The 16919-nt window shown below is 33.5% G+C and overlaps 1 protein-coding gene across 1 annotated transcript in view; it reads left to right on the forward strand.

Annotated features, from left to right (window-relative positions):
- CSMD1 (CUB and Sushi multiple domains 1) overlaps positions 1 to 16919 on the forward strand; it is a 1182441-nt gene that overhangs the window by 925489 nt on the left and 240033 nt on the right. The window contains exons 22-23 of the mRNA XM_062571121.1: positions 3569 to 3738; positions 5983 to 6139. Coding sequence (XP_062427105.1) covers positions 3569 to 3738; positions 5983 to 6139 — 327 coding nt within the window. The remainder of the gene's footprint in view (positions 1 to 3568; positions 3739 to 5982; positions 6140 to 16919) is intronic.

The following is a 16919-nucleotide window of genomic DNA, read 5'->3' on the forward strand; positions in this document are numbered from 1 at the left end:
TGACAACAATGAATGTTGATTCATGGGTTATTTTAGAATTGAATTTCTCAAATGTTTAATGTATTAGTTTCCTTGAAGAAGTGATCTTCTTTTGCCTGTGTAATGCCATACTCTGTGCTAAAGAGGTTAGTCCATATTTGCTCGCTTTGTGACTAACTGATTTTATAATCTATTTATGTAGAGCAGAAGTTGTAGAAGATGCATTTTTAAATTGCCAGAGGCAGAGGAATGAATTGAATTTAGGTGTCACGCATTATGGCTTCATGTGTTAGTTACTACACTGCTGTAGGAAAAGGAGGAGGAGTATCATCTACTGCAGATATTTTAATAGAAAAAAAATATGACATTTGCTGTACCGTTGTGTAAAATATTTGGGCCCAGAGGCCATCAGAGTGCCTAAAGCTCTTCCTACCGCCTAACATAAGCTCTACATACTGCTATTAATGACTTCTCTTCTGAGATTCTAGATGATATTTATGGTCATTGATCATAAGTAAAAAAGAGACTTTAGGCATTAAGACATCACATCTCCAAAAGCTCTCATGTCCTGGAGAGAAAGAAATCTTTTCATGGATAGGGCCAGCATTTCCCTGAAAAAAGTCACCTGAATCTCCTCCAGGCAAAGAAGTTGGGGAAACCAATTAAAATCGACCTTACTTTAATATCTTAACAGTGGTGGAAAGTGGCAAGAAAACCTTAACTTGAACTGTCACATCTCTTAGATAATTTTCCTATTGAGGAAGGGAAGTTGACAAAGAAGGGCTTGTTCTTCTTTGGAAGCCTCTTTCTAGGGGCTGTTTGTGCCAGTGATTCACTGGCACAGATATGAGATGGGCTGGGAAACATCACTGATCAGAATCAGGAAAAGCCTTTTGGTATGATAAAGAAGGAAAGTTTTTCCCAAACATTGCATAGCTGTCAGATATTTGCAAGTCATCTGAGAAAGGACAGTATGCACTGAAAACAAAATATGATTCGATAGGATGGGTTGGAGGTATGTGAGTGCAGACTTGGTTTAGAAGACTTTTGCAATGAAATTGAATTTTAGTAAATAATTAATTGTATGTAAAAGAAAGAATGACTGCTTCTTCCTGAATGCATTATGCTTTAGAAGCTTATCAACCTACTAACCAGATCTTTGTAACTACGTTCATCTGTGATCTTTTATATCAGTATATTATTTTCAGATTTCAGTTATCATAGTTTGATCCTTTGATAAACTCCTGAAAAAAGTTGTTTATCCAATTCCAGATGCAAGAAATCTCATTGTATAATCTTTCTATTATAAGAAAATTATTTGTACCTTTTGAAAACAATATAAATTTTCTGTATTTTATTTTTCTAAATGAGAATCATATTTAAAGTTTTTGCCATTGGTAATCTTCCTTGAATTTTAATATAATGTTAATTTTGTATTACGACAGAGAGAATACTGTTCATGGGTTTTGTCTAAATTGTTTATGATATCTATTTGTGCTGCGTATGTCTTACTGGTTAGCATTCAGTCACTGAAACAATGTGTAGAATATTCTAGGAGCATTATGTAAAAAAAAAGAAAGAGACTTTTTTTCTTTACTTCTTCGGCCTCTGCATTTTAGATTTTTGAAGAAGATAGACAATAAGATACCAGTACAGCCTGAGGGAACATAGATATATTTATTCAAGACTATTTTTGCATAGATCTTTACCTGGACAAACAGCTGGTAGCAGAAGACATCCGTACCTGATCTTCTGCATGAGATAAGAGCTTTCCTCCATCTATTGCCAAAATTTTTGATAATTACTTACAAACAGAAGCCATCTGCAATTGTTCATCAATAGATAGGTACTCAAATGAATAAAATTTGTAATGTTAGGTAAAATGATAAGCACAGGTGGTATAAGTCTAAACATGTCTCTCTCTCTCTCTCTCTCTCACACACACACACAAATATCTTTAAATATATAAAACCATATTTAATATATATCACAAATTTGACAGATCCTTCACCAGAGAAGCAAGAGACATCAAAATAAAAATCTAATTCCTGTGTCAGTCTGCCAATGTTCCTTGCAATATTGAAACAAGTGACTTTAAACTTGCTAGACTTACTGTATCTGGTACATCCCCCTCTCCCCCACAAAATTCAGCTGTCTGAAGTTTGGTGGCAGTGGCTCTTATACTTCAACCAACTCCTCTGCCTATTAAGAATAGTGAGACTCAGGACCTAAGTAAGCTTAGGAAGGGGAGAATACAAAGCTCTACTTTGAAATAAAAAGTGATCTCTAACTTATATGACAAATCAAGGAGCTTCAGCCAGCTTCTTGTTGGCTTCCTTCCTCACTTTGCCTAAGAAAAGCTCCATGGAAAGTAGAATAGAAAGGAGAGGGAGACGGAGACGGAGACGGAAATGAAGACGGAGAGGGGACCCAAACTTTTAAAGCAATAACCTTGCTATAAAAAAAAAGAAAAACCTATTCTTTTCAGATTTTGCATTTCTTTTTTATTATTTTAATTGTTTTGTCTTTATGTCAAGCTCTGAATAAGTTCTGAATGATATTCAGGTAAAAATTTGGATTGAATACAATACATTTCATCTTTAGGCTGAACAATGAGACCTAAATACCAGTCAAGCATATCTGTATTAAAAAAAAAAAAAAAAAAAAAAGAGAGAGAGAGAGAGAGAGAGAAAAGAAAGGATTGTATATAAATATTAGTATTTTATGTTTCATTTGTTGTTTTTAACTCGTTTTTAAGTATTGCAAATGTTTGCTTGAACAGGATACCAGTTTTCTAACATTGGATGTTTTTGGTTTGCTTACTGAAATTTATATTCCACTTTTTTACTCTTTATTCAGAAAGCAAACTGAACACACAGGCTGGAATAAGGCTTGAATCTATCACTTTTTTTTGTACAATATGTTTTTCTTTATGAGGGAGCAATTACAAAAGTCTCAATTGCTGACATTGTCTATAAGTTCTCATTCTGGATGGCTGCAAAAAAGACTTTATCTACTCTTATCTAGCCTTATTAACTAATGCCGATAGATTCTTGGTTTTGTTTGTTATTCATGATAGGGAAATATCTTTTTTGAATACTCTCGATTCATTGCCAGATTCTTTAACCTAGCAGCTGATTCCCTGTTTTTTCCAATATTTATTTGTAATATTTTTTCTAATATATATTTATTTGTAAAGCTGAGCTGAAGATTAAGTTTAAGCAATGTTACATTTGTTTGAGATGCTACTGTAGTAACTATATTTCAACAAAACTTCCAGTTTTTATGGAATCAGACTACTTGAGGACCAAGGAATATATTGGAGGTAAAAGGAACTTGATAAAAGGGCCCAAGTTTTCTTCAGTAAGAAAAGAGTATAATAAACATATCGAGTGAAATGCTGGAGATAGCAACTCTGCAGGGCTTTTTTAGGAGTTTGTCCAATAGATGAAGTTCAACAGAAATATAGTTTTCCTAAATAGCCGCTAGTACTTTAGAATTTTTCTGGTCTAAATATTACTGAAAATAACCTTTTTTTTCTTGAAGTGGATAATTCACTTTTTTTCTTTTATGTGCCTATTTTCTGTAGCTGAATGTGGAGCAACTGTCTCTGGAAACGAAGGAACATTGTTGTCTCCAAATTTTCCATCTAATTATGACAACAACCATGAATGTATCTATAAAATTGAAACACAGGCCGGAAAAGGAATCCGTCTGAGAGCCAGGAGCTTTCAGCTGCGTGAGGGAGATATTGTTAAGGTAAAAAGAAAATTGTTTCAGTTTGTACCATTCTCTAATTTCTCAAGTAGTGTTAATTAGTACTTGGAATCATCCAATAAATCAGAATTCAGTTAGCGTCTTGCTGTCTGGGAACTTCATAGCAACCCATTTTAATGTGTTATGGAGCTGCACTTAAAGTACTGGCTTTACTAATATAGGCGTTTGTATATTTGCTGATAGTAAGTACAAACTGGATTTGACCATGAAATAAGCAAAATCTTAGGAATCTGCAACATGGTCAGAATGCTACAATCAGAAGAGTAGCATTTTCTCCATCTTTGGCAACAAAATCATTGATAATGAATTCCTCCATGTTTGGATGGGCACCTTGAATGAATCACTGCAAGAACTTGGCTCATAGCTTTTCTTCTAGAGGGAAGAGAATTGAATAGGTGGGACAATCTTGTGATCAATATTGCCCATTGCTCCCATGTTCCAAGGTTTGACAGTGCAGATCCCAAATTATTTTCAGTATGAATAGATGCAGTAGATACAGGGAACTTAACTGCACACTGAGCTGCTCAGATACTGTACATAAATCTCACAGTGGCTTGGACCATACTAAGTTTATAAATAACTTCACAGACTGTCTGAAGAGGAAATTCTTAAAAAATTGTGAACAAACATTCAAGAAACTCAATTATCATTTGGAACCTTTCATGTGAATGTCAAGTATACTTAGAGCTATTCCCTGGAGATGTGAGAAAGATTTGCTTGAGAGAAAAGCTGTTAGATACTTTCTTGTTTCACAGATCTATAAGCATCTACACTTAGAAATTGTCACTTTATTCCTGATGATCCTAAAGAAACAGAGGCAAAACTATGGCTATGTCCATTCTACAAGGCCTGTTCTCTGGTTCTGAAGGCAAATGACACAGCATAGCTTGAATTTATGCAATTAAACTCTCTTCCCCCACAACCTCTCCTTAACTTGCATTTATAAAAATGTACTCTATTCCCTCTCCACTCCCAAAACAGGATGGTTCCACTGGAACCACCTCTTGACCTATGCAAGCTCCCAAATCTTACCCATGCATCATCTGGAAGACTGCCAATTGGCCTAGGCCAAAATCTTGACTTAAAATGTGCTGGGGGCTGAACAGCGTGGACAACTGAATGTTCATGCTTGAAGTTATCTCCTGGATTTGTTTATGTTAGTGATAGCCTGGCTAAGATAATTCTAGTTTGCAGATTTTATTAACTTATACATTCAGCATCTGATTTCTTTAGTTATTTTATGTAACATATTTTTCTAGACTGTGTGAAATGCTCTTTCTAGTCTTATTATGCAGGATGAAGAGATACTGTTTGATCACCACTAAAAAAAAGACATTTTGTGATGGCTTAAAATATGCTAGCTGAAAACAGAACACTCCAACAACCTACCATGGGAAGCCAGCTAGAAAGAAAAAGTTTGTGTCTCAAAATGATGCTCGTTATCTCAGGAACATAAGAAATACCTTGCTGGGTCAGATCAAGTGGTCCATTTAACACAGTGTTCTGTTTCTGCTAATGGTAATAGGAAGTATTATTTAGGGAAAACATACAAGCCTGGCCACTCCATTCCCCTTCCGCTCCCTCAGCATTCACAGCTGTTAGACTAAGTTAGACAACACTTTGCTGCTTCTTCTCTTCATTATCTGCTATGGATCTGTTGTCTTTGAATTTATTGGTCCTTTAAATCGGTTGGTACTGTCTGCCTCCCCTGTGACAATAAAGCCCAGAAGTTCATGTTCAGCTCCCTAGTTGCTCAGGCTGCAGATCTTGCCAGAGTACCTAAAGGTTTCTTTGTTTTTCACATGCTTGGATCTCTTTCCCATGCATATAGAAAGGGGGAAAAAAAGAAAAAGGAAAAGGAAGAGAGTAGATGGTATGTATGTGCCTAAAAGAGGATATAACCAGAGCAAGCAACCACAGTTATGAATCTCTGAAGATAGTCGTATAAATAATAAATTAATTCCAGATAAACTCACAAAACTAAAAAGAAAAAAAAGACTATAAAATGCCTTAACGATGGTAAAATTTTCTATATTTCATTGAACTGCAGAACCAAGAAAGATATTTTTAAAGTGGTAATGTACCCCACTAAATGGAAACAACATTTTTTGAGAAACTGTTTGCAATACACAGCTAAGTTTGGAAGTATTGTATGAAAATAAACTAAAATACGTCAAATACTTACATTTGATGTTCAGTTTTATTCTGTGATTTTGTTTCTACCAGGTGTATGATGGAAAAGACAGTTCTTCCCGCTCTCTGGGAGCCTTCACCAAAGATGACATGGTGGGAGTTATCCTTAACAGCACTTCTAACCATCTGTGGATAGAATTTAATACCAATGGATCTGATACTGACCAAGGTTTTCAACTCACTTACACAAGTAAGTAGCTCACAGATACAGTCTAGTTTACTGTTTTGTGGGCAAATATTTATTTCTCAGCTGCAGTGATTTCTTATGGAAAGATAAAAAGTGTTTTTTTCATCTATACTGTATTTATGAGATTAAATTTTTATTGCTTGCACTACTGAATAGGTATATTTTAAGCATATTACTAAAATCAAAATTGTAACCTTTCTTAAATAGGAAAACATTATTGTTTTGAAGACTTAGCAGTGGAGTTTGAAAATGAGTGAATTGTTTTGTATTGTAGGTTGAATATATTGGTGCTATAGGAGAAAATTCCTGCAGAGCTGTCTTTTAAAAGGAGCGCTCAATTTGTGCAGTCAAGTAATAAAAATAAAAAAGTACAAATGAGACTAAAAGGAATAAAGCGTGTCTCAGTACATACTCTCAATATTTTTGGACTTCTTGTCAAGACCAGAGTGGGGTAGGCTGGAAGGAGACCTGAGTGAACAGGAAGGACAAGAAGTTTCATCTGCTTCACAGTCAGGATGATCAGGAGACTGGGATTACAAGGAAGACTCTGAGTGGCACTTGCACCAAAATTGAGAATGATTAATTAAAAATAGTTTAGGAGGTGAAACAATGAGTCTTTAAAAAGTATTCCTGAGCTCTGGAGATAATTAGTTTGCTTTCAACACATGTAAAGAGATACTTCATTTAGGCTTTAAGGAATTTCGAAGTACCCTTTGCCTTTTAATTATTGACTTTTACATCAGCTTCCATGAGGTACTGTACAATCCTGCAGAACCGAACACCATGCTTCAAATTTGTTTTAGGGTATTTAAAGGAACTGTGGCACAGAAATGGAGTTATACCTCCTCATAAAACATCAGTGTGTCTGCTGACTTTCCCTTTGGATTGGAAGCCTGCTGTAGAATCAGCAAAGTCTATTATTTTCCCTTATGTTTCTGCTATACCTGAAAAAATGTGAAATCTCATCATGCTTTTAAGGAAAGGAAGGATATTCTGGCTAGATGAAATGTTCTTCATCTACCAGTAATTTTTTCTGTAATGTCTTCTTCTAGTATTTGGGTTTTTTTCTTTTTTCTTTTTTTCTTTTTTTTTTTTTTTCTTTTCAATTTTCTAGTAGAGGGTATACTTTTCTATTTAAGTTTCAGAGTTCAGAAGGAACCACAAGGCATACCTTGATTTGCCTATACAAATCACAGAATTTTTTCCTTTATGGAAAGGAATGAAGCAAATAATCTTATTTTAGGACAGTTATTTCAAGGGTGGTTTATGAGTTCCTTTTGAATACTACTATATTGATCAGTTCCATATACTGTTTAGAAATAGCTTTTCACTTCAAGATGGAATTTGCTTAATTTTTACACCCAATAGCTAGATTTTGTTACATTTCGGCTTGCAATTCTAATAAAACTTTCTATCCTGAACCAAATTTTTCTGAGTAAGTTAGCATGGAGTACCTCATACCTTAAGTTCTTTTTGCCCCAGCTATTTGATCAGTTTTGAATCTCTAAGTTCTCTCAAGTATTTTCATAATGCCTGAAGTTTGTACACAGAGCTTGACACACTGTTCTAGTAGTAATCTTAACAAGACTGTGTATAGAGGCAAGATGACTTTCCTACTTCTACTTAAGATTTTCATTTTTTTGTTACCAAATACATTTCTTATATCATATGTGATCATTTTGCAGCAATTTATGTTGAAATGTTTACCTCTGATGACTTTTTATCCTACCTACTCTCACATGATATAGTCCCTTATTTGTAAATACAGCCTAATTTCTTACTTTGCATATGTATTTTCAAGAAGTCAGATATGTGAGACAGTGACCATTTAACCAGATGGTTTGCATCAGCTGTGACAATAACTCACATCTTTTGTTACTTCAAAACCTTACAGCATGGGGCTTCTCACTATTTGTAAACAAATACAAGCATAAGATGCATTCCTTTGGGATGCTTTGAAGCATGGTCACAGCATTCAGTCTCATTCTTTTTGCAAAAAGTCCTAGCAGTCCTAGCAGTATTTTGAGATGAGACATACTAGCAATGTCTGTCACTGTTGCATGGCATTGGGCTCTGTGATGCAGTTCCAATGCAGTTACGAAATGGATGTGTCTGTGTTTGGTGTATATGTCAAATACCAAATGAAAAATTACTTGTTTGGATTAATGAAGTGTAGTTTACTGCTAGAATTAGCTTCCTGAAAGATAACTCTGCAGTTTATTTAGCCACTTATCAGATGATTGAGATATAATACCAGGTACTTTAAACTACTGAAATAATGAAAAAAGAGTGGTAAAATGTGGTTACACTGAAGGAAATGAGAAATAAATATGCTAGGTGAGTGAAATTTCCTAATAAATATTATAAAACTGTTAAAAGAGCTGGAAATTTTGATGGTTTAATAAATCTAGTGATAAATCATTCTGATTATCTCCTACCTGATTGTTGAATTCTGGCTACTATCAAGGAATATATCAGCTGCCTTTAATAGTTAGTTTTAGTGCTTTTTTTCCTATTAATCCTATAAAAATTAACAATATTGCAGCTGAGAAATATGAATTTTAGAACCATTGTAATATGCTATTAAAAAGACTAATCTCATGGTTACTGTTCCAGTTCTGTGCAACCACTTTTTTCTTCTTTTAACATGTTAATTCTGCTAAATTTACAAATGCAACAATAGAAAAGGGTAAAAATCTATGAGAACTGAAATGTGGAAGAAAGAAACTTTTATTTCTATTTTCAGTAACTCATTAGTGAAATAATAAAACATTTTGATAAATTTATAATCTGGTTAGTTTGTATAAATTGCAGAAATCAGAACATAAGCAGATCTTAAAATGAAATCTATGGAAAATTCAAGTTCTAATAAAATCTATTATATAGAAAATTCTTTCAGGGTAAGAACAATGGTGAATTATACTAGGAATTATAGTAATTTCATTCTTTGATCAGTAACTATGAGAAGACTTGAAGGAAATGGGTTTAGCATACGGGGCGGAGGATATTTTAGAGAAAAGAATTGTGCTGAAATCTGTAATCTTTTAAGAAACGAGAACATCTTGTGATTGACTGAGTGCTAAAGTTACAGTTATTATGCTTAAGGAAACTGTTTCAAAAATATTGAGACAGTAGTTGACATTGTTAATAGCTTAGCCTGAGCTTGATAAGGAAGGTGCGTATGCCTAAGAATCAGTGAAACTGTGATTTGAGCACTGTCAGAATCTGAATCTACCAGAGGAGGAAAAACAGCAGAAACAAAGAAGAAAAGTTGTCTATTTCCGGTAAGACACATATGCCCAAATTGTGATGTGCCAGGAACATTAGCACTGTGTAAAGTTGCTCTCCGGCCTCTCCAAAGACCTGTTGGCTTTCACCAAGTTCCTTGAACTTTTCAATTTTGAATTTAGACTTCAACAAATTATATCAATTTTAGCAAAAAGAAAAAAAAAAGTAGGATTATTCGTGATCTGGATTTCTAAAGGATGTACTTTTAATATTTTTATTTGTATTTATCATCCTCTGTATTTAGTATGTATATTTAGCTCTTGTACAACATTGTTTTCATTCATTTCAAGATACATGCTCCAGATTGAGAAAGCAGATTGTGAAACACATTTCTCAGACATGGTATGCTGGTTTGACATTCATACAATTCTGTTATTGCTGAAGATTTAGTCCTAATTTTCAGTTATAAACAGTTATAAATAGTTTTGAGTTATAAACATTTTCTATGACTACATCTTTCAAGGGCTGGGGAGAGGTAGAACATGGAAGGTGAATCTAAATTAGATACATTTAGATAAATGATTTATACATGGAAATTAATTTAGTAGAATCCTGAATTGAAATTTAATTCAGTTTATTTCCTATTGTACAGTACTTGAAAAGGTTAGAAGAATGTCAGTTAAAATAATGTTCTGAAGGTACAGACTCGGTCAATTATCCTTGCACATAAACAGACTCAAATTCTGAAAATAGTGGCTTTGCTTTAGGCCATATTTTGTCAGTTGAGAAGAATAAGCCAATAATGAAAAGAAGCTCTTGTAGTTTCTTTTCAGTAACTAATTAGAGAACCTTCACACACTGCAGTAAAAATGTAAGACAAAATTTAAAGCTGACAAACAAAAGGCATAAATCATTAAATGAATACGTGCCAACCTATATATACTATGTAAAGACTTTCAGAAGTCATTTTAATAGCAGTAAATTATGTCTAACCCCAGGTTAAGCTAAACTATTACATGCATAGAAAAACTACACTAAAATAAAGTTAAAATCGCAAAATTGAGAACTAAGAATTCAATAAAAAACAGAATTGAGATCCATTTGAAATTGTAATGCAGCCTGCCTGTGCACATTAATTATGATATCTTGTTTAATAACATGATCACATTTTATTACTTCATTTTTTTCTCCATGAAAGGAAACTGTCTTCTGCTTCCAATATGTTCAATACTTACAAAGTCCAGCCTCGTTCTTAAAGCCATATTTCACTGATGTACTGAATGATGTATCTATTCAGGTGCACATTATCAAGGAACATTTAAAAATTTTATTCTATATCAAAAATTTTCACCAGATTAGAATGAATTTACATTCATTAAGTCTTAAAGCATGGAAAAAAATGCATGAGTCATTCAGTATTTGAATTACAAAAATCTTTCTTAGGATTTTCAGATTGGTAAATTTTAAAATACCTGTGTTTTGCTTCTTCCATTCAGAATTAAATTAGATTCAATTTCTTAAGCATTTCATTAAACACTTCTTCCTCTGCTTGGTTCTATCTAGTGGAAGAGGTGATTTACCAGATTGTACAGTCTAAAACATAATTTGCATAAAACTAGTACTTAAAGGGTTTGTTTTTAAAAACAAAAATCCCCTGATGCTGTTATGTACCTATTTCTCAATATACATGTCATATAATTGCCTGTTTACATGTCAAGTTTTTGCCTTGAACCAAAGATCCAGTGCCCCAAAACTGAAGAAAAGAAACCCCTTCATCTTATTACCAAGTAAACAGAAAACATGAAGATCTCTTTTGCAAATGTAAACTGTTCAGAGATTTTGCATGTAATTTAACCATACATTTCATATCATCACAATCAGTATTCTATAATATGTATTTTTAAAGCTATATTTTAATTTTCTGAAACTTTTCTGGAAAGAAAATCAGATTTTTTTTTTTTTTTTTAATCTTTTAGATTACTCCAGAAAGCTTATAATTAAAAAAAAAAAAACAAAAGTCCACTTAGAATATGTCAGTCTTGCAATAGTCTGTATTTTTAAGGTTGTTTGCCACTTTTCATTGAAAGACTCTCTTTTAATCACCAAGACTGCTGAGGACGGCTTTGGTAGACAGAGTAGCTGCCAAATAGCTCAGTAATCTTTTTTTCTGAAATGGGAACTAGGAAAAACAGTTTGTTTGATGCATATAAAGAATTTTGTTAACTTTTTAATTGAAAAAAAAATTTATCCTATACTTTGGTGAAGAAAATGCTGTCATACTAACATTTGTGTTCTAATCTGGCCTTTTATCCATCCCAAGAAAATTTACCCAAACTTGTGAAGGTATGAATTTTCAAGTAGCTAGATTTTGCATGTAGAGCACTTGAATAAGCCCAGCCTTGTGAATGAGCACTCAAAAGTATTGCTCTTTAATGAGCACTCTCAGTGGTTCAGTATTGGGATGGAGATGAATACTTTACATCCTGTTCTCTGTGCTGTCTTGTGCGCAGCCTGAGCAAACAAGGATATTGCTATTTAGTTGTAATACCAAGGAGGTAAAAGCCAGACTGGAGGAGGAGGGAAGAAGAGAGTAGGAAAAGAATAGATTGGCACATCTCATGTTTCCATGATTGCAGTTCATAACGAGGGAAGCTGGAGTGCCAAACCAAGGAGACCTGAGCAGAAGTGCAGCAGGCAGGAAAAGAATCTTGGGGTACAGGGAAAAGTTAAGTTTGAGACAGAAAGACCGGGACACACATGTAAGAGAAGGGAAGAGCGGGGCAAACTCTGCAAGAGACATGGGAAGCACGCAGAGTGGAGATTTGAGACTGCCTTGGGCAGAAGAAAGTTGGAGGAAAGTATAGAATGAAATGACTGGGAAAGGGAGAAGTCAATGAGTAGAACAGTAATGATTTTAGGATAGGGTACTGGCAAAGTAGCATATGATCATTAGGCCATTATTTCCATAAAACGCTTGGAGTGAAATCCAGACTTGTATGTGAAGTAGACGCTATGCTTTATATTTATATTTTGTAAATATGCAAACACAAAATCAATAACAAAGAGGGGTTTTTTAAACCCTCTGAACATTTCTGTAGAAAAAACATTTTATTTAGTTCCCAGCAATTATATAATTTATCATCCTTGAATCACTGAAATTATCCCTCTGCATGAGATTGGAAAGAAGAAAGATATTAGCTATCTCTTATATGCAGCTAAGGAAAAGTTGTGTGGGGTTTTAGAACATAGGAAAAGGTATCTTGTTAGAGATTATTCTAATTTGGTTCTGATAATTGTCAGTTATACTCTGTAGAAGAACTCCTGGCTTTTCCTTGTATGGATCAGAGATTCTCATCCAGTCTAAAGCTGCTGTTTCCCTGTTGTAATTTCATAGTTACTACAAAGCTACTTTTTAAAATCTTCCTGCTTTAAGGTTTAAAATAGTATTATACTTTTAAGGCGGAAAAAAAAATGAAGGGAGTAGCAGAGATCATCATAGGTGTCCTGATGCACATGTTGTTTTGCATTTATATTGAAATTATACTGCTAGCGTATAAAAGTAAATTTTTCTGTAATGTTTATTCAAGTAGGCATCTTAAGCATGTTTGTTTCTGATCTGCTGATGGTTGCACCCTACCTGTAGTAGGTGATTTAAATTTGCAAATAAGTTTCAACTAAATTCATAATTTCAGAAATGCTGGCCTAAATATTATGTTACTTTAATATTAAAGAGGTAATGACATTTGAAGCACTATTTCTCAGAACTTAATGAGAACATACCATGCCAATGAATTTTTCAAAGCAGTGGCTTAAAGAGTAGACCATCTCTACCTCCTCAACCTGAATTTTTTCATCTCCTGATATTTTTTTCCATCTATTTCTATAAATCTATTATAAATAGACTTTGCCATTATATATATGTGTGATTGTACTTAAAGAGTTTTATTTGGAATTTAACTCCAAAGCATGCACATTTCCTCCGCTTTTCATAGAAAGATTCCTGTTACTTTGTAGTGTTGAATGTCCTTCAACATAACATAGAACTCATCATTTCCTCTTGAAGGTACTTTTCTAAGTTCTATATGAGTAGTAGGTGACATTACTGATAATTTCTTCCCACTTTTGTAATTAACAAAATTTTCCCACCAGCATAAAGTGCTGTCTGAAAGATCATGACTCTTGAATAGAACTACCAGTATCTTACTGTTCTTTTCCTCTGATTTTCTTGCCTACTTTGACCTTGTGTTGGATTCTGAATGCTTATTTCTCAACCCTGTCTGTTTTGGGAAAGAGAAGCTGCAGCTGGTTTGTCAAGATGGAGATCTATTTAACAGAATGAGTACCAGATATGGGCAACCACTGCCATCATTATCCAAATAACTGTCTTATTATTAAGCAGTGCCTTAAGTCAGGTAGCTGATCTGCACTTGGAAACCTAGAATGATTGATTTCTTTCTTGAAATTTCCTTCTTCTTGCAGTTCTAAGGCTAAGATTAAGGTCTTTTAGCTGCTTCATTGCTGATTTGCTGACTGTTAAATTTACAGAAAGTAGAAGCTATAGCTATAGCAACCTAATTATAAAATCTAAGCAACACAAATGTAAAGACATTATTATTCAGTTCCTTACTTCACATACTGTTAAACAAAAGCAACATATATATGTGTAAAATCTCTTCCTTTTTTTTTAGTAAGAGATTCTCAGTCATTTCTGTATACCCCAAGACACAAATTTGATTTTAGCTTGTCTCTGACAGATTTTTAGTCTTTATGAATACCATTGAAATGATCTCTTCTAAGATAACTCATATGAAATATGTTACATAACCATTTGTTTTATTTTGAAATTAAACAGCGTTTTTAAAATGTATGAATTTTCAAGGGGGAAAGAAAAAAGATATTTATCCAGAACTCATTTGGCTGGATTTTATCAGTTACGGTGCAGTAATGTGACTGTTTTCTCCCTTCTCTTCATTATATTGTATGTTTTTAACCTAATTATTCTATATTATTCTATTCAACAAATTAAGACCCATGTTATTGTCCTAGAATCTACTTCTTTTTACATTTTTGTCTTCAGAGATTGGCAATAAATAAGTAACAAGTTTGTCAGTCCTTAGAACAATATATTTCTAATTATTTAAAAGTGTAAAAATTATTTAAATATAAAATCAAGATGATTCATTTAAAAGTTCATATATACTGTTAAAATTACCCTGCCAAAACTTTCTATATATGATATATGACTATGATTAGGAATTCATATACAGAGCAAAGTGCTATAAGAAGACAGATAATTAAAGAAGATGAACGCTACAAACCACTACATTGTTATTCCTGTCACTTCCATAATGTTACTAGCTGCTTATACTAAGGTTGCTTATGACAGAATGGTATCAGGTGGACAAAACTGATTACTTCTCATTATCTAAGATATCTACCCCAGGATATTTAGAACTTGATTTTAAGACACATTGGGCATCAGGACTGCTAACTGGGGCTATAGGAGTTGTGGGCAGATTGTCTGCCCTAGCAGTGCAGTATGTGAAAAAATGCGCACCGTTGCACAGGATGGGGGGGGGGGGTTGGCTATCAGTCTTCTCTATACTACAGTGCTTTTTTTATAATCTTAAACAAATCATTATCTATCTTTCAATCTGTTAAGTGGGAAAAAAAATCTTATATCTCACTTTTCACATTATTTCTTCTCCTTTCTTTCCTCTCTTCCTCCTCCAACACCTTCAAAAAGAAAACGAAAAAGAAAAAAAAAAAAGCCCAGACCCAGTGTCTTTCTCACAAATAACCTACAGAATATTTTTAGGTACTCACCATATCAGCCAGTCCCCTACTGACTATAAAGGTGGTTTGGGCATGGAACATTCCTAAAAGATATCTCTCTATAGACACTTAAAGTTGAGGTTCATAAACTCAGACTGAATCCCACCATTAATCCTAGCCTGTATTACACTGAGCATATATTAAAATTTATTATTCATTTGCTTACTGATTTCAAAGCTTACTTATATGTTTTCTATGTTTGCACTGTAATCATCTTGATAAAGACACTTGTGTTTGCATGCCCATCTCTCCTTTTCATCTTTGGTGCTACTTAAGCTTGCAAGTGCTGTTATTTATTACAAAAATTTTGTTTTGATAAAATGGTCCTGTACAAAAATTGTCTTCTCTTACCTGTTCACATTTGTCTAATCTGTATTTTAAGTCTGTAAATGCTATCTTTTATATGTGTGGATGTTATGACTGAAAAGGGATCGAATAAGAAAAATGTGAGTTGAAACTGACAGCAAAAGGCTTTGACAACTTTGTGTAATATACTTATAACTATTTAGTTTCTTTTTCATTTTATGCTCAAAACACTTTTATTGAGAACATATATTAACGCCACTATCTTAATCATGAATATTTTCTTACATCCTGCTTATGTCAAGAAAAACTACTGAAATTCACATTGGAATGTATTATTCATTGAAAGACTGCTTCATCAGCATGGTCAAACATTAATTGGCATAAGTTTGCAAAGCTTTTGAGGAATTAATAGTGTATGTCTCAGTTTCCAAGGGATATTTATAAATAGAGGCAGGTATCATTACTTCTAATGAACTGTTTCTGCTGTATGAACATATAGAATTATATCAGTTTATTTGAAAGAATTGACTCAGTTGCGCATCATATAGAATTATATCAGTTTATTTGAAAGAATTGACTCAGTTGCGCATATGGTCTGTGCTAGAATGTAAAATATCTAATTGCCAATATACAAAAAAATTTCAGCCCCCTGTAAAAACTTTTGATACCTCGCTGTAGCCAAGTTATCCAAACGTTTCTCTTTCTACAGACTTGTCTATAATTCTAATCAAAGATTTTGTAATTGGTACATTCTCCAGCACGATGTAGACTGCTTTTTTCCCCCCCCTAAAGCTGTAGATTTCAGTGTCATATAAATGATTCCAAGCCACAATGAGAATGCCAGGAACTCTCATTTTGAAATTGCATTGATTCAATTACGCAGATTATATTATGGATGTTTATGATGCAGCAACTGTTGAATGAGTATTTGTTGACTTTTATATGCATTCTGAAAGCCATTACTATCCCAGAACATTAACTGAAGTACCATTTCTTACTTTTAATTACTTTTTGTAGTTCAAAAGTGATTCTGTGTAAAACATATAGATTACGTTTATGAGCTTAAATACTTCAGATTTCAGTAACCTGATAGAGTTCTTGATCTTTTCTGTGTGTTCACATTACCTTTTTTTTTAATATGAAGACAAATTATTAAAGCCACATTTGTATTTTGAATTATATACTGAATTAGTATTTTTAAATGTGTTTGCCCTTTTTGTTTTTGTAGTTATCTCAAAACACTTTGTCATATCATTTTCACAATCTTGGGATATATTATACATAATTTATCTTCTGTGTCAGACTGAAGCAAAAAGACAACAGTATTTTTTCCTTTGAGTAAGGTGCAGGCTATACTTATGATGTACTAAAATTATTAGAGATTGCTGAACATTCTTTGGAGTCCCATGGATGG

This window comes from Rhea pennata, chromosome 3 (genome assembly GCF_028389875.1).
Source record: "Rhea pennata isolate bPtePen1 chromosome 3, bPtePen1.pri, whole genome shotgun sequence".
Classification (NCBI taxonomy): Eukaryota; Metazoa; Chordata; class Aves; order Rheiformes; family Rheidae; genus Rhea; species Rhea pennata.